This window comes from Pantherophis guttatus, chromosome 17 (assembly GCF_059756535.1).
Source record: "Pantherophis guttatus breed Tessera chromosome 17, ASM5975653v1, whole genome shotgun sequence".
NCBI classification, from domain to species: Eukaryota; Metazoa; Chordata; class Lepidosauria; order Squamata; family Colubridae; genus Pantherophis; species Pantherophis guttatus.
In genome coordinates this window covers 3859169-3882559 of record NC_142079.1, presented here as the reverse complement: position 1 = coordinate 3882559, position 23391 = coordinate 3859169, and the positions used below count along the sequence as shown (strand labels likewise).

At 46.3% G+C, this 23391-nt stretch overlaps 1 protein-coding gene across 2 annotated transcripts in view; it reads left to right on the top strand.

Moving 5' to 3' along the window:
- Positions 1-23174, top strand: part of TBC1D10A (TBC1 domain family member 10A) — a 29712-nt gene extending 6538 nt beyond the window's left edge. Inside the window, exons 2-10 of one of the 2 annotated variants that reach the window (XM_087880507.1) lie at positions 10930-11029; positions 12482-12589; positions 13540-13646; positions 16380-16494; positions 17560-17625; positions 18560-18749; positions 20387-20541; positions 20689-20779; positions 22176-23174. In XM_087880507.1, coding sequence (XP_087736633.1) covers positions 10930-11029; positions 12482-12589; positions 13540-13646; positions 16380-16494; positions 17560-17625; positions 18560-18749; positions 20387-20541; positions 20689-20779; positions 22176-22177 — 934 coding nt within the window. In that variant the 3' untranslated portion in view covers positions 22178-23174. Of the gene's footprint in view, positions 1-10929; positions 11030-12481; positions 12590-13539; positions 13647-16379; positions 16495-17559; positions 17626-18559; positions 18750-20386; positions 20542-20688; positions 21226-22175 lie in introns of those variants that run through there. The other variant, XM_087880506.1, reaches the window with a different exon arrangement.
- Positions 23175-23391: the final 217 nt, after the last annotated feature.

Sequence of the window (23391 nt, the reverse complement as noted above, 5' to 3'; positions counted from 1 at the left end):
AGGACTGATTTTCTTACAACCCTTCCAGCATTCCCAGGGTCCCTTGATCAAAATGAAAACATTTGGCAGCTGACTCATATTTATGACTCATATTTATAGAGTGGTTAGAGTGCAGTACTGCAGGCTACTTAAGCTCACTGCGCATAAGGGACGTGGTGGCTCAGTGGCGAAGACGCTGAGCTTGTCGATCGAAAGGTCGGCAGTTCAGCGGTTCGAATCCCTGGTGCCGCGTAACAGGGTGAGCTCCCGTGACTTGTCCCAGCTTCTGCCAACCTAGCAGTTCGAAAGCAGGTAAAAAATGCAAGTAGAAAAATAGGGACCACCTTTGGTGGGAAGGCAACAGCGTTCCGTGCGCCTTTGGCGTTGAGTCATGCCGGCCACAGGACCACGGAGACGCCTTCGGACAGCGCTGGCTCTTCGGCTTTGAAACGGAGATGAGCACCGCCCTCTACAGCCAGGAACGACTAGCACATATGTGCAAGGGGAACCTTTACCTTTACCTTACTGCAGGCTACTTCAGCTGACTGCTAGCTGCAGTTCGGCAGTTCAAATCCCACCAGGCTCGAGGTTGACTCAGCCTTCCATCCTTCCGAGGTGGGTAAAATGAGGACCCAGATTGTCGGAGGGAAGAGGCTGACTCTGTAAACCACTTAGAGAGGGCTGTAAAAGCACTATGAAGCGGTATATAAGTCTTAAGCGCGATTGCTATCGCCATGACGGTAGCAGCGTCCTGCGGTCATACGATCCGCTTCTGCGAACTTCTGGCAAGCAAAGTCTAGGAGAAGCCAGATTTACTTAACAACTGTGGCAAGAAGAGTTGTAAAATGGGGCAAGTCATTTAACAATTGTCTCACTTAGCAGCATTAATTCTGGCCTTGATTTTAAGAGGAAGGAAGGAAGGAAGGAAGGAAGGAAGAAGATGGGGAAGGGAAAGCGAAAAAGAGAAGGAAGGAATGACGGACTAGAGTTTAAGGAGGAAAGAGGAAGGGAAAGAAAGAAGGAAGGAAGGGAAAGAGGGAGGGAGAAAGGAAGAAGAAAGGGAAAGGGAAAAAGAGAAGGAAGGAAGGTTGGAGTTTAAGAAGGAAAGGAAGGGGAGGAAGGAAGGAAGAAGATGAGAAAGGAAAAGGGAAAAAGAAGGAAGGAAGGGAAAGGGAGGGAGAAAGGAAGAAGAAGGGAAAGGGAAAAAGAGAAGGAAGGAAGGTCTGGAATTTAAGAAGGGAAGGAAGGAAGGAAGGGAAATGAGGGAGGAAGGAAGGAAGGAAAAAGGAAAGGAAAGGAGGGAAGAAGGAAGGGAAAGGGAAGGAAGGAGATGGAAAAAGGAAAAAGAGAAGGAAGGAAGATCTGGGGCTTAAGAAGAAAATAAGGAAGGAAGTTAAAAAAAACAGTTATACAAATCTTTAAAAGTAGACTTAAAACCAGAGTAAGGGGAACATTGACTAAAATGCCACCTAAGCGGTAAATGTTTCACTTAGCAACAGAAACTTTGGACTCCATTGTAAGTCAAGGACTATAAAGTGCTTCTTCCTGGTTGGAGAAGATGGTTTTTCAAAAGCAGGCGTGAAAGGTGCCATTTGGGTAAAATTACCCCGTTTCCCACTTTAACCTTGGCTTCTCCTCTCCCTCCTGACGTGTTTTTTGGAAGCTGGTTGTGCAACCCGCCCAGGTTACCGGCTTTCAAGAGCCGCTAGTATTATCATGAGTTTGATTAAAGGTGGTGTGTTTCCAAATCCGTCTTCCGGATTTCTTTATTCATTCTTTCCATCTCACCTGCTAGCGAGACAAATTCAGGCTTTCCTGTAGGGCTCCCTTCAGTTAAATACCCTGGAAACAAACAAACAAAACACAGATTAATCATAAGCGTTTCCTTCTCCTGTTTGAATGCTGACAAGGCAACAGCTCAGCTGCAATTAGAGCTCAGGCTTAAAAGCTAAACCAGGTTGTGGCTGTTTTCTCTAACCAAGTCCATAACCAGGTTAGGGAGCATCCAGTCTCTTCCCCCACCAAATACAGGCAGTATTTACAACTTCCGATCTTTCGTTTAGTGACCGCTATCGAAGTTACAACAACACCCAAAAAAAGTGACTCATAATCATTTTTTCACACAGCCATCTCAGCATCAGCATCCTCTTTTAACAACCCCATAATCCCTTTCCGGGGTGGATTCTGGGCAACTGAATGGAGCTGACTGTTTTACTGGCCGGATGCCCTTCCCTGTCGCCAGTGCGGAGTTTTTTTTTTTCCAGCAGATATATTCTCAAGTGTGCCCAGAGAGAGAAATATCCAGTTGCCTCTTGAAAAAAAACATCTTTTGGGCCAACGGGATGAAATTTGGAAAGCTGCATCCCAACGGTGTTTTTTCCCCCCCCCCCTTTTAACGGCTAATTATTTTTCGTTGTCAAGTGCGAAGCTCAAAGGAGCCTTGGTGGCACAGCAGACTAAAGCGCTGTTAAGTAGCACCAGCTGCCTGCAATTACTGCGAGTTCAAATCTCACCAGGCTCAGGGTTGACTCAGCCTTCCATCCTTCCGAGGTAGGTAAATTGAGGACCCAGTTTGTGGGGGCAATAAGCTGACTTTGTATAAAAAAAGAACACCACTTGGGGGGGGCAAAAGCCCTACTAAGCAGGTATATACAAAAGTATGAAGGGTATTGCTTAACGCACTGTAAGCCGCCCTGAGTCTCCGGAGAAGGGCGGCATATAAATTGAACCAATAAAAATAAATAAATAAATAAATAAAAGAGCCTTGGTAGTACAGTGGTTTAAGGCACCCTGTTATTAAGCTGGTTATTAAGACCAGCTGCCTGCAATTACTGCAGGGTTCGAATCTCGCCAAGGCTCAAGGTTGACTCAGCCTTCCATCCTTTCAAAGGTAGGTGAAATGAGGACCCAGTTTGTGGGGGCAATAAGCTGACTTTGTATAAATATACAAAAAGGATGAAGGCTATTGCTGAGCACATTGTAAGCCGCCCTGAGTCTCCGGAGAAGGGCGGCATATAAATCAAATTAAAATAATAATAAATAAATAAATAAATGCCTCGTGTGTTGCTGAATGGCTCAGCAATGCCTCTCTTGCGCCCCGAGAGAAATTCAATATATCCTCCCTGACCTTAATTGGATGCATTTGCATTCCTGTGCACCACGCAGAATTTATCCCTTTCCTGTCTGCTGAAGAAGACAGAGGTGGGGGGGGGGCAGGCCCAAAGTTTACAGCTGCCGCTTCCCATCCTTAAACCGGAAGGGATCCCATTCCTGGACATCCCCATTTGAAATCATTGTCTGGCTCCCGACGTGTGTTTTGTTTTCAGGAAAGACAGTCACAAAAGGGCTCAGAAGGGCAAGCAAAACAAGAGATTATAGGGACGAGCAGAGGCCATTGTGGCAAAGCCAAATACATCCTGCTTGGAGGAGAGCCTGGAGTTTGGGCGACGCTTTTCAATGCTCGGACATGAGACAGGATTAAGGAAGAGAAAGAGAGATGGGCAGCCTCGCCGATGCGTGCGTGGTTTGGTCTTGCTGGGGGTGGATGGATTTTATTTTATTTTTTTGCAAAAAGTTTTTTTATTGTTTATTTTTTCCAAACATACAAATGACATCTTTTTCAGAACAGAGCTTTGATCCGGTCATCAATTTGTTCAATCAAGGAGAGAAGCAACCTAGAACTAAGGAGAAATTTCTTAACAGTGGGGCCTGGCCTAACTCCCCTCTTTTAAATTTTTTAATTTGTGGCTTTATAAATTGGGTGTTTTAATCTGTGTTTCGGCCAAAATATTTAATAATTTTAAGGGATTTTTTAAATATTTGTATTATTTGTATTTTATCTTGGCTGTTCACCGCCCTGAGTCCTTCGGGAGTAGGGCGGTATAGAAATTTGATTATAAATTAATTAATTAATTAATTAATTAATTAATTAATTAATTAATTAATTAATTAATCAGTGGAACGAGTTCCCTCCAGAAGTTGTGGATGCTCCATCATTGGATGTTTTCAAGAAGAGATTGGACAGCCAATTGTCCAGAACGATATAGGGATCTGCTTAATCAAGGGGTTGGACTAGAAGACCTCCGAAGTCCCTTCCATCCCTGGGATTCTGATACTATTTGCAGCTAACGTGTTTCCCCGAAAATAAGACCCTGTCTTATATTGTTCTGAACCCTGAAATAAGCGCTTGGCCTTATTGCTATACGCTCAAAAGCCCGATTGGGCTTATTATCAGGGGGATGTCTTATTTTTGGAGGGGGGAAACAGGGCAGCCATCCATGTCTCCTCTCGAACTCTTTTCTAAGCCCTCACTTCTAGCAAAACTGGTAGGAGTTTATACCAAATTCTTACTATAAACAGAACTGAGAATAAGGAAGCAAAACTCTGCCCTAAGAGACATCTGTTTTCTCGCAAAGTTTTCAGGTCAAGTAATTACTCATGAATGGTTGTTTATAATAGATGCAGGCCCTGGTTACTCGGCCTGGGGGCAGACGGAGCAGGGGAGAATTCACCTTACTGGACACCTGTCATTTTAATTATTACCTTTGGATCCGTCCTTCCCACACGCTTTGTCAGCGCTCGCATAGTTTGCCATGTAAATATATATATTTTTTAAAAAATGAGCTCTATCAGCAGCCTCTCTTCCTGTCTCCCGTATTAGCAGCTAGGGAAAAACCTTTTAAAGGATTATTATGACGGTTGAGCTTCTGGGTGTATACGTGGGCGGGCGGGCCGGCAAACAGAGGCTTAAAAACTTAAATCTGCCTCTCCGAAATAACGTTTAAAGAGTTCACGGAATTACGACTCAGCGGCAGGAAGATATAACCTTTGATTTTAAAAACAGGAACGAAGGAGGAACGCTTTTCTGCTTTTTCAACTCTGAACATTTTTTTTTAAATCCAAAGAGAAATAAGCCATGTGACTTGGTGTCTTATTTCCTCTCTTTTTTTAAAAAATAAATAAAATAAAATAAAGAATTTGCTATGCGGCTAGTCCAGCAGATCGCAAGAGGCAGAACAGAGATTAGTGTATCAAGCTTGAGTGCTGACATTTTTGTACCCGAGCCAGTTCATAATTACCGGCGGGCAAAAAACCATTAACATTTTAGATTAGGCCTTAATGTCTGGGATTGTGCGCATCCTTAAATCCTACAATTGTGGCCTTGGTGCTCTTTTAATATTAAAAACATAGAATGATAGAGTTGGAAGGACCTGGGAGTCTATTGGAATAATGAAATCAGCAAGTGCACAACGAAAGGCCAAATCCTTTGAAGTGCAGGCAGTTCTCAACTTCTGACCACAAAGATTTATGTTGTTAAGTGAGGAATGCGTTGAGTGAGTTTTGCTCCATTTTACGACACTTCTCACCACATTTGTTAAGTATCATAATCATCTTCCTTTAACAACCCCGTAAACCCTTGCGGGGTAGAGTCAGGGCAAGCAGAACGGTAGAACGGAGCTAGCAGAGTGTTTTAATGGCCGGATGCCTTTCCTGTCACCAATGCGGAGTTTTGTTCAGCAGATATATCCTCAGTGTGCCCAGAGAGAGAAATATCTGCCTCTACCTAGGATCGAACTCACAGCCTCCCAATTGTGAGGCGAGAGCACCCCCTCTAGGCCACCGCACCGCTCCTGTTAAGTGAATCACTGCAGTTCTTAAATTAGTGACCCGGTTGTTAAGCGAATCCGGCTTCCCTGTGGACTTGGCTTGTTAGAAGGTCGCCAAAGGGACAACACCATCGTCATAAATACGAGTCAGTGCCAAGCGTCTGAATTTTGCTCGCGGGTCCGTGGGAATACTGCGACGGTCGTAAGTGTGGAAAAACGGTCCCGAGTCCCTTTTTTCAGTGCAGTCGTAACTTCGAACGGTCTCTAAATGAATGGCTGTCAGTCAAGAACTAATAATGTGGGAAGTGAGGCAAGTGAGAAAGATCTTGGTTTATCTGTGGCTTAGCCTGGCTGTTTTGCTCAGCCTTGCGTGACCCCCCGAGAAGAGATTCATTTAGTAATTATGCCAATAGAAAGCAAGTTTTTTTTAAAAAAAATAAAAATCAATGAATAGTTGATCAAACTATAACAAGAGAACGCGTCTTCCCTGATAGTCCTATTGAGGTTAATCATTGGGAGGCCAATGCAAAATATTTTCTAGCACCACCGGTGTTTTAATAACCGGATTATTACCTGCATTTTGGCAACATCTTATTTATTTATTTATTGAATTTCTATACCGCCCTACTCCCGAAGGACTCAGGGCGGTGAACAGCCAGATAAAATACATATAATACAAATGTTAAAAAAAGCATTAAAATACAATTAAATAATTGGCCCGGAAAACGAAATTTAAAACACCCCAAATTCATAAAACAAATTTAAAATTGAAGAATTTTAAAAGTTTAAAAAGTTTAAAAGAGAGGTTAGGTCAGGCCCGGCCTGCTGGAAAAGAAATGTTTTGATAATCTGGATAATTCCCCAATAGGATTGGGCACATTTGGCTAAAAAACAACTCTTGGGAGGCTCAATCGGTGCCCGGATGGCAAGGCAATGGGCATTGAACCCAAACTTCCCTGAGCAAATTCGCGAATTCGTTCAATTAACTTCCCTCCACCCCGTTTCCTCTTTCTCAAGTCGAGGCCGTGTAGCGACCGGGAGATCCCTTCTCCCCTTAAACAACCCCTGCAAAATCTCGACCTCGCTTGGCACTGGGGCAAGCGTGAAATGCGAGCCGGCCAAGAGCCATCAGCCAAGAAGTTGCTTCTTGGGGGCTCTCCAAGTCCCAGAATCTCTTTTGTCTTGCTTCTCTCCAGGGGTATCAATTGATTTTTTTCCTCTTTCTTTCTTTCTTTCTTTCTTTCTTTCTTTCTTTCTTTCTTTCTAAGCTAGGGTTTCGTTGCATTAACGGCAATTTGGCCGGGGTTTCCTCGCGAAAATAACTTTATCTCCACCCCCCTGCACCCCCGCCTCCTTCCTGTAAGCAAATTTACCATCAAACTTATTTATTATGTATTCGCCACGTATTGTGCTGTCCCACTCACACACGTAACGGTGGTTTAGTGAGTCTATTAATATTTTATTTTATTTTATTTATTTATTTATTTTATTGAATTTCTATACCGCCCTACTCCCGAAGGACTCGGGGCGGTGAACAGCCATGAAATAAAACACATACATACACAAAATATAAAATCGAATAAAATGAATTAAATAAATTAAATGAATTAAATACATTAAATAAATGTTAAATATTCCCCCAGCTCCCTTCACCAGAACCCCAGAACAGGGGTGAAATGCTCCCGGTTCGGACCGGATCACCCGATCCGGTAGCGATGGCATGACCACGGAGACGTCTTTGGGCAGCGCTGGCTCTTCGGCTTTGAAACGGAGACGAGCACCGCCCCCTAGAGTCAGGAACGACTAGCACAGATGTGCAAGGGGAACCTTTACCTTCACCTTCATGTTGGTGAACTATCTCCCCCAGAAACCCCCACTTTGGGCCACTCTGGCCAGGGACGTGGCAGTCCAACAACAAGGTCGCCGTTTTTTTTAAAGAGCTGAAACCTCACTCCGCTCCTTTAAGCATCCTGTATAACTTCTCCATTTTGACTTCAGATGGCTTTGAGGTTTTGGGTGGGGTGAGGAGATGACTCAGACCTTGGTGTCTGTTTTCCATCAGCTGGAATTCCCAGGAAGGGTGATGATTCCACCAGCTGGGCAAAAAAACAACAACCCCAAATCAGTGTTTTGAAAGCGCTAAACTTCAAAACCGGCTCCCAACCGGGCAAGGTTTGAGCCGGATAAAACTCTCTGGTTTACCGCTCGAGTATCAGTTTCGGTTTGTTAACTGTAGCATTTCCAAGAACGGCCTTTCCGAGCCCCTGAACTGCAAAACTACATCCTAAAATCCCGGCCGCACCCTTGATCAGAATGGACCGAATGCAGAAAATCTATGGAATGCATACCCCTGGCTGCCCCGTACTTTATTTCGGTCTGGTTTGGCAGCATTCTTGGCTTTCAGATTTACATCTCCTTTTTTGGCAGTATTCGGGGAGCCGGGCTGGTTCTGTTTGAAGGCAACCTTGCTGCAAGAGAGTTGTCTGTGTGTGACTTTGCTTGACTTGGGGGGTGGGGGGTTTCAAAACCTCTGCCCCATAGGTTCCTTGGCAGTGTCCTGGTAACCCTAATTAAGAGTGTTGGAAGGTTGCAGGTTGGTTACATCTTGGCGTGGTGGTTTTATAAAACCTGGGCGGGGGCGATCTTGAGCCTAAGAAAATCAAATTAGCTCACCTGTGTACCTGCTACGGTATTCTGGTATGTGTGAACAGGTGCAGGCACGTAGGCCAATTCTAGTTTCACACTCAAGATTAGGTGCGTTTAATATGATGCTCGGTGCAAGAATCTGGGCTTGTTGGCTGGAAAGGTTCGAGACCCGAGCACCACAGGATGGGGTGAGCGCCCGTCCTCGCCTCAGCTCCTGCCCACCTAGCATTTCGAAAGCGTGCTCCATCACTGGAAGCTTTCAAAAAGAGACTGGACTGCCATTTGTCAGAAATGATGTAGGATCGCCTGCTTGGGCAGGGGGTTGGACTAGATGACTTATGAGGTCCCTTCTAACTCTGTTATTCTGTTTCGGTTAAATGCGAGTAGATAAATAGGTACCACTTTGGTGGGAAAGTCACAGCGCTCCCTGTTGTCAGGACCGTGGAAATTTCTTTGGACAGCATGGGCTCCACGGGCTTGAAATGGAGATGAGCAGCGCCCCCTAGAGCCGGCAATGATTAGTGGAATAAAATCTATATTACCTTTTCTTTTTTTAACCTTAGTTTATTTAGAAGAGACTTGTAGAATGATGGCTCCTTTATGATTTGTGGACTTCAACCCCCCAGAATTCCTGAGCTGGCAATGGCTGGCGAGAATGACTGGTCAGAAACGGTGTAGGGTCTCCTGTTTGAGGGGGGTTGGACTAGATGACCTACAAGGTCCCTTCCAACTCTATTAATCTGTTAAATCTGACTTACAGCTAAAACAGAGCCCCAAATTTTCACCGCTAAGCAAATACAGTTATTGTGAGCTATGTCCCATTTTACCATGACCTTTTTGGCCACGGTTGTTAAGCGAATCACTGCAGCTGTTCAGTGGACTCTGGCTCCCCCCCCCCCCCCGCTGACTTTGCTTGTCAGCAGCCAGCAGACTCTCCAACCGTCATAAATAACACGCCAGTGGCCAAGTGCCACTTTCGTGACACTAAGCCAGGATATAGTTAAAACATAGCTTGTTGAAGCTGTTGCATCTTTGTTACATGAAGCGTGCAAAATATAAGCCATAAGTCAATTTTTTCAGTGCTTTTGTAACTTCGCATGGTCACTAAGCGAACGGTTGTAAGTCGAATTCTCCTTGTACTTCCTTTTTTTTTTTTTTTTTTTTGCCTTCCCATTTTATGCCTCCGGCTTCTGAAAACATAATTAGAAGGAGATTGTGTAGGAAGGAGATGGACTTAATGGCCCTGGAATCCGCTTAGTTGGAGGCTGTTTTCGGCCGCCTGGTGCTTTGCTCTTTTAATCTTACCTTGGGCCAGGTAACCACAACGGGCGGGGAAGGGGAACACGCAAATCCTTCTTGCTGTATTAAATGTGTAGTCCTTTATATAGAATAGAATAAGAGAGTTGGAAGGGACCTTGGAGGTCTTCTAGTCCAACCCCCTGCTTAGGCAGGAAACCCTACACCACTTCAGACCAATGGTTGTCCAATCTCTTCTTAAAAACTTCCAGTGTTGGAGCATTCACAACTTCTGGAGGCAAGGAGTTCCACTGGTTAATTGTTCTCACTGTCAGGAAATTCCTCCTTAGTTCCAAGTTGCTTCTCTCCTTGATGAGTTTCCACCCGTTGCTTCTTGTCCTGCCTTCGGGTGCTTTGGAGAATAGTTTGATTCCTTCTTCTTTGTGGCAGCCCCTGAGATATTGGAAGACTGCTATCATGTCTCCCCTCGTCCTTCTTTTCATCAAACTAGACATTCCCAATTCCAGCAACCGTTCTTCATATGTTTTAACCTCCAGTCCCCTAATCATCTTTTTATTTTAAAATAAATTTTTATTTGAGTATAAATATTAAAAAAAACATAACATAACATATACACAACAAACATTTATACAACATATAAACAAAAAGATTATGTTTCCTTAAGCATTTTTTCGAAGTGAAAAAATTTCACTTATTTATTCTACTTATAATATATTTCTTCACCTCTCCTTAATCTAATAACATTTTTTTAAAAGTCAGGACTAGTTCCTGCAACCGTTCATCGTATGTTTTAGCCTCTGGTCCCCTAATCCTCTTTCTTGCTCTTCTCTGCACTCTTTCTAAAGTCCCAACATCTTTTTTACATCGTGGTGGCCAAAACTGGATGCCGTATTCCAAGTGTGGCCTTATTACCAAGGCCTTATAAAGTGGTATTAACACTTCACGCGATATTGATTCTATCCCTCTGTTGATGCAGCCTAGAACTGTGTTGGCTTTTTCGGCAGCTGCTGCGCACGGCTGGCTCATATTTAAATGGTTGCCCAGTAGGACTCCAAGATTCCTCTCGCAGTTACTACTATTGAGTTATTACTACACAGTTACTACTATTGGGAATATTGGATACTATTCTAGTATCCAATATTCAAAGTACATGGAACTGAATGGAGCTAGCAGAGTATTTTACTGGCCGGATGCCGTTCTTGTTGCTAGTACGGAGTTTTGTTCAGCAGATATATTCCCAGTGTGCCCAGAGAGAGAACTATCCGCCTCTACCTAGGATCGAACTCCTGATTGTGAGGCAAGAGCTTCCCCTCTAGGCCACCGCACCGTTCCCCAACATCTTCAACAAGCTATGTTTTAACTATATCCTGCCTTAGTCTCTGCGTCCTTAAGAGCGAGGCTCTCGGTCCAAGGTGTAACTTTTTTGTCCATTGTGCCGCAGGCTGGAGGAGCTGCCGTTGGACGTGCTGAGGCAGAGGGAATCGAAATGGCTGGACATGCTGAACAACTGGGACAAGTGGATGGCGAAAAAGCACAAGAAGGCAAGTCAACGACATTGAAAACGTCGCACAACCACTGGCATCCTTCCTTCTCTCTCCTCTGGGCGCCCGAATCGCTTCTTCATCCTTGCTCTATCTCAGGGTTGGAGCTATGAAGACTTGTGGACTTCAATTCCCAGAATTCCTGTGCCAAATGGGAACCGTCACTCTTTTCATGGCCGTGGTAACTTTGGAACAGTTACTAGGTCGCTAAACGGGTGGTCCTAACTTGAGGACTTCCTGTACATTTATTTGGGGGGGTAAAGAGCAGCTGTTCCTTTGGTTCTGCTCCTCTGCTAGCTTCAGCCCAGCTGTACAGATCCAGAGTGGGAAAGGGGGAAAAAAATTTTTTTGCAGGGGTGGCAAGAGACAGAACGGGACACGGTGGCTCAGTGGCTAAGACGCTGAGCTTGTCGATCGAAAGGTTGGCAGTTCAGCGGTTCGAATCCCTAGCGCCGCGTAACGGGGTGAGCTCCCGTGACTTTGTCCCAGCTTCTGCCAAACTAGCAGTTCGAAAGCACGTAAAAAATGCAAGTAGGAAAATAGGGACCCCCTTTGGTGGGAAGGGAACAGCGTTCCGTGCGCCTTTGGCGTTGAGTCATGCCGGCCACAGGACCACGGAGACGTCTTCGGACAGCGCTGGCTCTTTGGCTTTGAAACGGAGATGAGTAGCGCCCCCTAGAGTCAGGAACGACTAGCACATATGTGCGAGGGGAACCTTTTACCTTTATTCTATATATTCTAATCTAAACTAATAAAAAGGAAAAACAAATTGCCGAAAAAATCTCACCAAAAATCAACCGAGAGAGAATTGGGAAATTGGGATGCTGATTTGTTTTTATCTTTTAAGTGTTTTTATATTTTCTTTTTTTTTTTTAAGTTTTTTTTATTTTTATTTCTCAAAAACATACATCAATGTACAATCTCTTATCCATTATTAATCATACATATTACCTTTTGGCTTTCATATTAGTTCATTTCTTCATCCTAAAGAATTAGGGTATACTCAGGATTGCTCTTCTACCATTCCATCTCCCTTATTTTTACAACAATCCTTCCTCTCCTTCTCCTCTCTTTCCTTCCCTCCCTTCTATCCTTTTCTACTTTCTTCTTCCCTCCTCTCCTTCCCCTTCCTTTCCCCCGCTCCTCCCCTCTTCCTCCCTTTTCTAACCCTCCCTCCTACTCTTACTTCCCTTCCCTTTCTTCCTCTCCTTTTCCCTTCCTTCTCTCTCTCTCTCTCTTTTCCTCCCTTCTCCTCTCTTCTTCCTATCTGTCCCTCTACTCCTCTCTCCCTTCCCTCCCCGTTGCTGTGTCCGTTTTCAATTCAATATATTTTGAAGATGGCATTCGAGCAACCCCGATTCTCTCTCTATATACAATCTTTAAGTTTGTGTGTTGTGTATGTGTTTTTTTTTCAGCCATGCCTCTCATCGGTGCCTCTTCTCTCCTTTTCAGATCCGTCTGAGGTGCCAGAAAGGAATCCCACCTTCTCTACGTGGCCGGGCGTGGCAGTACCTTTCGGGGGGCAAGGTCAAGCTGGAACAGAATGCCGGCAGGTTTGATGTAAGATGCTTTGGCGAACGAAAAGAAGAAGGGGAAAGTTTTGGCAGGTAGTCCTCGACTTACGAACAGTTCACTTCAGCGACCGTTCGAAGTTACGACGGCACTGGAAAAAAATGACCCCGGATTGTTTATTATCACGCTTAACGGCCGTGGCAGCACCCCCCCGCCCCTCCCAAGGGTCACACGATCAAAATTCAGACGTTCCAGCCACTGAGTCATATTTACGATGATTGGCAGTGCCCTGGGGGGGTCATGTAATCAATCCCTTTTTGTGACCACCTGACAGGCAAGGTCAAGGAAGCAGCCAGGTTCACTCAGCAACCGGGTTGCTAACTTAACCGACTGGCAGTGATTCATTTAACAACCGTGGAAAGAAAAGTCGTAAAACAGGGCAAAGCTCACTTAAATGCCTCGCTTAACGACAGAAATCTTGGGCTCAATTGTGGTTGTAAGTCGAGGACCACCTGACAGTAAAGCTATCCTATCCTATCCTATCCTATCCTATTCCTATCCTGTCCTTTCCTTTCATATTTCTATCCTATCCTATCCTATCCTATTCTTTCATATTTCTATTCTATTCTATTCTATTCTATTCTATTCTATTCTATTCTATTCTATTCTATTCTATTCTATTCTATTCTATTCTATTCTATTCTTTCATATTCCTATCCTATCCTATCCTATCCTATCCTATCCTATCCTATCCTATCCTATCCTATTCTTTCATATTTCTATTCTATTTTATTCTGCATTTTATTCTATTTTCTATTCCTATTCTATTCTATTCTATTCTATTCTATTCTATTCTATTCTATTCTATTCTATTCTATTCTATTCTATGCTCTCAAATCTTTAAATTCTTTGGTGCTGTTATTGAGTCGCTTGATAGTGAGAAGGGCAGCCCATAAATTGAATAAGCAGATGAATAAAGCACTTATTTGGGTTTACAGGAGCTGGACGTGGCTGTGGGGGAGCCCAAATGGCTGGACGTGATTGAGCGAGATCTCCACCGCCAGTTTCCGTTCCACGAAATGTTTGCTGCTCGAGGAGGCCACGGGTAAGTGGCTCTGCCCACCCCCTGCCTTTTGGGTCAATACAGGGGGTCCTTTCCACTCCAGCATCGTGGACTCTTCCTGAGACCACAAGGCTGTGGCTGGACCTTGAACTTTTCTGTCTGCGTGGCAGACAGCGGTTAAAGCTGCAACTGAGCCCAGCAATGGTGCGGCAAACAGAGAGCTGTCTGTTTTCCTTCCTTCCTTCCTTCCTTCCTTCCTTCCTTCCTTCCTTCCTTCCTTCCTTCCTTCCTTCCTTCCTTCCTTCCTTCCTTCTCCTTCTCTTTCTTCTCTATCCTCCTTTCTTTTCTTTTCCCTTCCCTTCCTTCTTTCCCCCTCCCTCCCTCCCATTCCCATCTCCTTCCTTCCTTCCTCCCTCCAATCTCCTTCCTTCTTCTCTTTCCTCCTTTCCTCTTTCCTTTCCTTCTTTCCCCCTCCCTCCCTCCCATTCCCATCTCCCATCTTCCTTCCTCCCTTCCTCCAATCTCCTTCCTTCTTCTCTTTCCTCCTTTCCTTTCCTTTCCTTTCCTTTCCTTTCCTTTCCTTTCCTTTCCTTTCCTTTCCTTTCCTTTCCTTCCCTTCCCTTCCCTTCCCTTCCCTTCCCTTCCCTTCCCTCCTTTCCTTTCCTCTTTCCTTTCCTTCTTTCCCCCTCCCTCCCATACCCATCTCCTCCCTCCCTCCCTCCCTCCAATCTCCTTCCTTCTTCTCCTTCTTCTTTCCTCCTTTCCTTTCCTTTCCTATACTTCTTTCCTCCTCCCTCCCTTCCTCCCTCCCATTCCCATCTCCTCCCTCCCTCCCTCCCTCCCTCCCTCCCTCCCTCCCTCCCTCCAATCTCCTTCCTTTTTCTCTTTCCTTTCTTTTCTTTTCCTTTCCTCTTCTTTCCTTTCCTTTCCTTCTTTCCCCCTCCCTCCCTCCTTCCCATCTCCTTCCTTCCTCTCTCCCTCCCTCCCTCTCTTCTTTGATGGTGTCCTTTAACATGGGGCAATTCAGGACAGATAAAAGGGAGACGGCTTTGCCCAGTTTATAATCAAGCAGTGGAAAAGGCAAGCTAAGGGTTTAGAAACAGATTATGCAAATTCATGGCTGCTCGACCTATCGGGTTGCTAATCTCCTTCCCAAGACTGGAGGCACCAAGTCTTTTAGTGTCCATTTTAAAAAGGCCAAGTGAAGGTGTGCAATTGGGTCCCTAGTGTCTTGGTTCACATTGTTGCTTAACAAAATAACAGAGTTGGAAGGGACCTTGGAGGTTTTGTAGTCCAACCCCCTGCTCAAGGCAGGAGACTTTATACATCCTGTTCAAATAGCCGTCCAGTTTTAAAAAAAACTTCCGATGTTGAACACCCATAACTTCTGGAGGCAAGTTGTTCCACTGGTTAATTGTTGTCACTGTCAGGAAATTTCCCCTTAGTTCTAGGTTGCTTCTCTCCTGGATTAGTTTCCATCCGTTGCTTCTTGTCCTGTCCTCAGGTGCTTTGGAGAATAGCTTGACTCCCTCTTCTTTGGGGCAGCCCCTGAGATATTGGAAGACTGCTATCATGTCTCCCCTGGTCCTTCTTTTCATCATACTCAGTTCCAGCAACCGTTCTTCCTATGTTTTAGCCTCCAGTCCCCTAATCCTCTTTGTTGCTCTTCTCTGCACTCTTTCTAGAGTCTCCACATCTTTTTTACATCGTGGCGACCAAAACTGGAATCAATATTCCAAGTGTGGCCTTATTACCAAGGCCTTATAAAAGTGGTATTAACACTTCACGTGATCTTGATTCCATCCCTCTGTTGATGCAGCCTAGAACTGTGTTGGCTTTTTGGAGTCAAATTGTTATTCCCTCTTTGTTTTCTTCTTGTCTGCTTGTTCCGGATTTTAGATTTGTTTATATTGTCTGTTTGTTATTACATGGTTTTCTTCGTTTTTGTTGTTCTTCTTTTTGATTCATTGTATGTTTATGCAGTCATCCTGCCAAATCAACCTTAGAAATCAGAGAGAGAGAGAGAGAGAGAGAGATGGTAGACAGACAGACAGAGAGACAGATATGGTAGATTATCAATCTACCATATCTGTCTGATAGATAGATAGATAGATAGATAGATAGATAGATAGATAGATAGATAGATGATACAGTAGATAGATATGGTAGATTGATAGATATGGTAGATTGATAGATACAGTAGGTAGGTAGAAAGAAAGAAAAACAGAAAGAAAGAAAGAAAGGTACAGAAGAAAGATATGGTAGAAAGATACGGTAGATAGACAGACAAATAAATAAACAGGGATGGAAACATGTATTCAGGCAATGCGCAAGCCCATGGCACTGTTGAACTGATGGGAAAGTTTTTTGGTTCCCTGTGGTGGAACATTTGATCCTGCAAATTCCCCAATTGGATTCCGATGGACGGGAAGTTCTTCTGAGCCGGGCTTTGTCCAGCTCCGATCAATGCTCCTTTTGTAAGAGGCGTCTTTGAGACAGGCCGGTCTGCAAGGCAGGCTTGACGTCATCCCAAGTTTGTGGGCGGAACGGGCCTCATTCTCTCAAAGGCAGGAAATTTGAGGTCCAGCCCTAGGATTCTTCTGTTCCACACCAAACTCTTTCAATTTGACTTTAATTAAATTAGTTTCACTTCGGCGTACGAGGTGCAATGACAACAGAGTCAACTAAACTAAAAACTCCCTTGGCGTGTAAATGGTTCCGTCCGATATTCCCTCATGTTTCTCTTCAATAATTTGTTTTGTTTTTCCTTTGCAGGCAACAAGATTTATTCCGGGTCCTGAAAGCCTACACTCTGTATCGGCCGGAGGAAGGGTATTGCCAGGCCCAGGCTCCCATTGCCGCTGTGCTGCTGATGCACATGCCCGCCGAGGTGCGCTAGAATTCCTCTTACGGACGCTCCGTTCCGTATCTTCTCCCTCTGGAGGTGGCCGTCTCCTTCCTCTCCCTCTCCGGAAGCTGCTTCCTCTGGCTCGGCTACTCTGTAGTCTACATATCCAGTAGTCATTCTCTCCATTGAGAGTAAAAATAGCCAGGACTGGATTTCCTGCTGGAGAAATAAAAGTTGGTGGAATGGGTCTCCTTCTTGAGCAAGGGGTTGGACTAGAAGACCTCCAAGGTTCCTTCCAACTCTACTGTGCTGTCATCTCCCCTCCCCTCCTTTTCCCTCCCCTCTCTTTCCTTCCTTCCTCCTCTCCTCTCTTTCCTTCCTCCTCCTCTCCTCTTTCCTTCCTCCTCTCCTCTCCTCTCTTCTCTTTCCGTCCTCTCCTCTCCTTCTCTCTTTCCTCCTCTCCTTTCCTCTCCTCTCCTTCCTCCTCCTCTCCTCTCTTCTCTTTCCTTCCTCCTCTCCTCTCCTTTCTTCTTTCCCTCCTCCTCTCCTCTCCTTCCTTCCTCCTCCTCTCCTCTCTTCTCTTTCCTTCCTCCTCTCCTTTCCTCTTTCCCTCCTCCTCTCCTCTCTTTCCTTCCTCCTCTCCTTTCCTCTTTCCTTCATCCTCTCTTTTCTTCTCCTTTCTTTCCTTCCTCCTCTCCCCTTCTCTTTCCTTCCTTCCTCTCCTCTCTCCTCTCCTTTCCTCTTTCCTTCTTCCTCCTCATCTCCCTTCTCTTTCCTTCCTCCTCTCCTTTCCTCTTTTCTTCCTCCTTTCTTCTCCTCTCTTTCCTTCCTCCTCTGTTCTCTTTCCTTCCTTCCTTCCTCCTCTCCTCTCCTCTCCTCTCCTCTACCCTATCCACAGTAGTCCTCAATTTAGAACCACAGCTGAGCCCAACATTTACACTATTAAGTGAAGTTAGACTTACCAGTTAGTTGAAGTCCACACATCTTCAAGTTTGTCAAGTTTGAGAATCACTCTCTTTCCTCTCCCCTTCCTCAGGACAAACTTAACTATGTTGAGCTAATAATATTTTCTTCTCTCTCTCTCTCTTTCTCTCTCTCTCTTTTCAGCAAGCTTTCTGGTGTCTTGTGCAAATATGTGAGAAATATCTTCCTGGCTACTACAGCGAGAAGCTGGTGAGTGTTTCCTTTAGATCAGGGGTCTCCCATCTTGGCAGCTTTTAGACTTGTGGACTTCAACTCCCAGAATTCCCTACCAGCAAAGTCCACCAGTCTTAAAGTTGCGAAGTTGGGAGACCCCTGCCTTAGACCCTGATGGAGGTCTGCTGGTTTCAGGAGAGCGAGGAAACAGTGCAGCCCGAAGGAAGGAGGAATGGGTTGTGTCAGACCTGCCCCAACTTGGTCCCATAGCAAAGGAAGACCCTCGACTCCCACTTGTAGTGAAAGGTATACTTTTACTAAAAGCCAAGTGGATTACAGTATAGCAAAGCCTGAACTGAAGTTCGCGCGCCAAAATTGTCCGGTTAACTTTTCCCGTCCAGTTCCTCTCCTCCCCTGGCTCCGTATTGTCCAATGATATTTGAGCAATCAATAAAAGAGAATATTTGTAGCTCAGGGTTGAAATGAGGGGGTCCTTGGTGCTCTCTCAGCTTCCTTGTTTTCTTGCAGATGTTTCAACATCATTAGTGCTAGAAGGGAATGCAGAATGCAGAAAGGAAAGAGAAGGGAAAGAAGAAGTATAGGAGGAAGAGGAAAAAGAAGGGAAGGAGAATTGTTGGGGCCTTGGTGCCCTCTGAGCGTGCTTGTTGTCTTGCAGATGTTTCATTACCCTAACTAGGTAACATCATCAGGGCTAGTACTATATTTGAGCAAACTGTTTTTGCAACGGCCTTGCTTTCTTCTCCCAAGTTTGCGACCTTGAGGCCTTGCCTCTTCCCATCAACTTCATTAGTTTCGCTTTCCCCTCCGATCCGGCTCCCTCCCTCCCACCCATAGTTCATGGCAGACTGACAGCTAGTGAATGCGGACCAGTGGCCGAGGGACAGCCAGCCCTCCTGCTCAGCCTGATTCAAGATCTCCTCTCTCTCTCTCTCTCTCTCCTTCCCCGCAGGAGGCCATCCAGTTGGATGGCGAGATTCTCTTCTCTCTGCTGCAGAGAGTCTCTCCGCTGGCTTACAAGCATCTCAGCAAGCAGAAGATCGACCCCATCTTGTACATGACGGAGTGGTTCATGTGTGCCTTCTCCAGGACCCTGCCCTGGAGTTCTGTGCTGAGGGTCTGGGATATGTTCTTCTGCGAAGGTACTGGTGGTATCTCTTCTGGTCTTGGTGGTGGTGGTGGGGTGAGTGGGGTATGCATGCCGGCCACATTTGGGAGATACCTCTGGAGGAGGTTGCTTCTCGCCATTCCACACTGGAGTCATGACATCTGGAAGGCCATAATGAAACTAACTATTGTGGCTTGTCGGCCACCGGCCCCACCAGCAGCTGAATCAGAGGAGGAGGAGGAGGCGTGGGAGTCAGGGCATCAAGGCAACCTGAGGGCTCCAAGGGGGAAGAGGGAATGGAGCTGTCAGAGATAGAGACAGAGGCAAAGCCTGGACCATCCCATCAGCCCTCAGATGGAGAGTCAACATCCCTCAGGTCTGGAGGTGGCTGATGAGGAGGAGGAGGAACAGCTGGGTCCAGTGCCTGATGCAAGGATGCACAGAAGGCAGAGGAGAGGAGAGCAGTGGAAATCAATGGGCCGGTTCTTGGGACGGAAGAGCCACCGCTACTCTTTCCCCTCTCCCTTGTTTCCCTTTTCAGTTCAATCTAAAGTGGTATTCGAGCAGCCCCAATTTTCTAATTATCTTTATTCTCATTTCGATTTCTTATTCAATTATTATTTATTTTTATTTCATCATTTGCGTACGTAAAAAATGCTTTAAAAAAGTTTTTAAAATGGTTCCCACGGTCGCGTGGCACAGCTGATCACCTCCTCACCTCCCCCGCGCTGTTTTACTTAACCTTCCCAAGCCTCCGTTTGGTGCGCGGCATGTATGCGCAGCCAGCGAACTGGTAGTAAGCCGGTTCAGATTTCACCACTGAGCCAAGGTGTCTCCTCTGCCAATCCTCCCCTCCATGAGTTCTTCAGTTGCTGTCCTGGGTGCCCAGACAGATTCCGGTGAGTTGTGACTCTGCCCTTCTTTACTGGCAGTGCCGTGATTTTCTGTCTCTGCCCTGTGGCTTTTCCCTCTGCCCAGCCGGTCAGGCAGACGCATAAATCCCCGGGAGCTGCAAATCTAGGTCAGCAAAGCATTGATGATGCTCTGGGGCTCCAACTTGAGCAAGCAAGCAAGCATCAGGTTCTGGGGCAGCGGCTTCATGTCGCGAGGCTGCCCCCCGGTGACTGGCGTTGTAGTTGCAGTTTTTAAACAGAATAACCAGAGTTGGAAGGGATCTTGGACGTCTCCTAGGTCCAAAGTTCTTGGTTACAAGAGAAAGAGCAGGGGTGAAATCCAGCAGGTTCTGACAGGTTCTGGAGAACCGGTAGCGGACATTTTGAGCAGTTCGAAGAACCGGCAGATACCACCTCTGGCTGGCCCCAGAGTGGGGAGGGAATGGAGATTTTGCAATTTTTGCAAAATTACGGGTTTTTGCAATCCGTAAACCTAATTCCCTATTCATCCACAACATATCAATTCTGGACCAAGATGCATGAGGATTAGAGCAAAAGGTATATTTATTTTCTTTTGGATGTAGAGTTCTCCACATGTCTCTTAAATTTAGTTCGTCTTATCCTATTAAAAAGCGATTTGGGTAGTATATTTTCTTTTCTTGTTATCTTTATCACTGGCGTAGTCTTCTTTGATATCCGCTGTCCCATTATAGCCCCCCACATTACAAATATTCCTACAGCCTCTGTCGTAATTATCCTTTCATGTCATTTCGTCAAGGCGTCAAGATCATCTTCCGAGTGGGCCTGGTCCTCCTGAAATACACTCTGGGTTCCTCGGAGAAGCTGAGATCCTGCCAAGGGCAGTACGAGACGATGGAGCAGCTGAGAGCCCTGAACCCCAAAATCATGCAGGAGACTTTCCTGGTGCAAGAGGTAAAACCGGTTCAGCTGGAGGCCACTCCGCTGTAGGCAGGCAGACGCCAGGGGCAAACAGCCAGGAGCTGGGATAAGGGTATATACATATATACATATATACCCTGTTTCCCTGAAAACCCTAACCTATTCTTTTGTTCCTCCTAGGTCATAGAGTTGCCAGTGACGGAGCGCCACATCGAGCGGGAACATCTGATCCAGCTGAAGAAGTGGAAGGAGACCCACGGAGAGCTGCAATGCAAGTCCCCTCCCCGTTTTCACGGCGCCAAGGCTATCAGGGACTCTGAGCCGTACCCCCACAGAGCCTTGGAGCCCTCTCCTTCCATCATCCTGCCCCCCGGTGCCGCCCTCTCCCCCAAGGGCCGCAAGAGCAAGTCGCGGAAGGGCGCCCCCAAAGGGCTGGTAACCACGGGCAACCGAGCCAACGGCCCTATCCCCGAAGAAAACGGATCTTTGCTGGAGCCCGACTCTTCCCTTCTCTGCCAGTCCAAGGAGAGCCTTAGTTCCCGGGAGAGCGAGGACACCTACCTGTAGGGGCGGGGATTGCACTTTCCAGATCTCTCTCACATACACACACACACACCCCTCCCTCTCCCAGGCCAACACAGACCAGACTGTTACCAGTGAGACACCCTTGATAGGAAAATTTGCAGCTGGGTTTGTAAGGAGGAGAGAGCGATTTGTCGGAGGGCAGGTGGGTAAGTATTAGGCCTTCTGATGGCCGAAAGAAGGAATTCCGTATATCTGGTTGGAAAGGGCTAGTGCCTCTCCTGCCCCCTGCTCTGGTGGAGGGGAGACATTCTGGAGGCTGAGAGGCACTGAGGTGTCCCCCTCCCTTTGATTCGGGGGGGAAAAGTTCGATTGGCCGCAATCACACAGGTATAGAAACATAGGAAAGGGATGCGGCTACCCACAAACCGCTAAATTACAGGCACGGGTTGGCTCAGCCCCACGTTTTCTGATAGGAGTAAAATGGAGGTCGTCCCCTTAAACTCTGACCCTGCCCTCCTCTCCCTCGGTGGGCCGAAGGGCAAATGTCGGTCCCAGGAGGGGCTGTGTCCCATCTTCCATGCGTGCAAATTGCCTTCGCTCTCGAGTCTTACCACCCTCTCCCCCGAGGGCCGCAAGAGCAAGTCGCGGAAGGGTGCCCCCAAAGGGCCGGTAACCATTGGCAACCAAGCCAACGGCCCAACTCTTCCCTTCTCCATCAGTCCAAGGAGAGCCTTAGTTCCCGGGAGAGCAAGGACATCTACCTGTAGGAGTGGGAATTGCACTTTCCAGATCTCTCACGCACACACCCTTCCCTCTCCCAGGCCACACAGACCAGACTGTACCAGTGAGACACCCTTGTTCGGAGAAGTTGCTCGGCTTCTCTCTCGGATGCTACTACCTCTCTCTCTCTCTCTCTCTCTTTCTCGGCCCCTCTCTAGCGACCTCCATAAGCCCGACAACCGGCTCTTGTCTCCACCAAACCAAGTGATGGGAGCTGTAGTCCATCTGGAGCTTCCCAGCGAAAGGGTTCTCCAGATGGGACAATCATCTTGGCGCCCCGATTAGGGAGGGGGGGCTCTTTAAGTTGAGCGGACGGTGTTAGGCGGGGACCCTAACTCCCTGCGTTCTGTCTCATTGCGCAGGAAGAATTTGACTTGGCTGTTCTGTTCTTCCTCCCACCTGCGCGGCCCGCCGTCGGCCACTTCCGCTAAGCAAGAGACGGCATATCCAAGACACGAACGCTTCTCCTCGGGGGGGCCGCTAAAAGCCAGCGCGCTAAAAGGAAATCCTTTCCTGCTTAGCTTTGCTGTCTTTGTCTCGTGACCAAATTCCCACATATGCTGTACGGACCAGAAATGCTGATTTTCCCCGGTTCTGGACCAGAAGGAACGCTGGCCGATAAAATCCGATATTTGTATACGATTTTTGCAAGCGGTTTCGGACGCCAGTCTTCTCCTCTTGCATTCCAGCGCTGTGATTTTTTTCTCTTTTAAAAAAACACTCCGTTTTCCAGGACACTAAAAATCCCCCTTTATTATTATTGTTATTATTTTTGTCCCACCTGTCTTCAGCCAAGTTGACTCTCGTTTTGTTGTTCCCGGGCCACGTCCCGCCAAGTTAAAACTGAGTTGCTCGGAACAGCCTAACCTCTATCTCCCATCTCTCCAGGATGTTAAGGCACCTCCGTAAAATGATGGATTCAGACGTGGAAAATACTAATGTCTGGGTTTTTTTTTTTAGCTTGTTGCTATCTGGCTTTCCGTCTTCTGTATTCACCCAGGCGACAGCAAACACAGATTTAATTTTTGCGGGAAGCAAAGTCGGGGTGACGGGAGCTTCTGTGGTTTATTAAGGAGGTGCAGGAAAATGTTTTCTTCCCCGCCCCCAACTGCCCTCTCCCCTTTTGTGGCATAAACTTGGTTTGTTGGGGGGGACACTTTAAAAAAAAAAATTCTTGGCGGAAATAAAAGTGTATATTTGGGGAAAAGCGAGGAACACGGATGCTACTCTCTGTTTCCTTCTCCTGCACCGGATTACGGCTGATGAGTGGGGATTCATGTATGTGGATTATTATTATTTTTTTTAAATCAGTTGCTGAAACTGTTTTGTACAAGAGGCGAAATAAACCGGAATTATGTCAATTTTGTGTTCGATTTGAATTGGGATGCTTGAAGGGGGGGGGAAAGGGGTGTCAGTTTTGGGGAGACCTAAATGAGGAAGGATCCGATAGGCCCCTTTTCTAATTGAATAGAAGAGAATTCTTTCTTGGCCAAGTGTGATTGGACACACACAAGGAATTTGTCTTTGGTGCATAGGCTCTCGGTGTACATAAAAAGACAAGATGCATTCGTCAAGAAT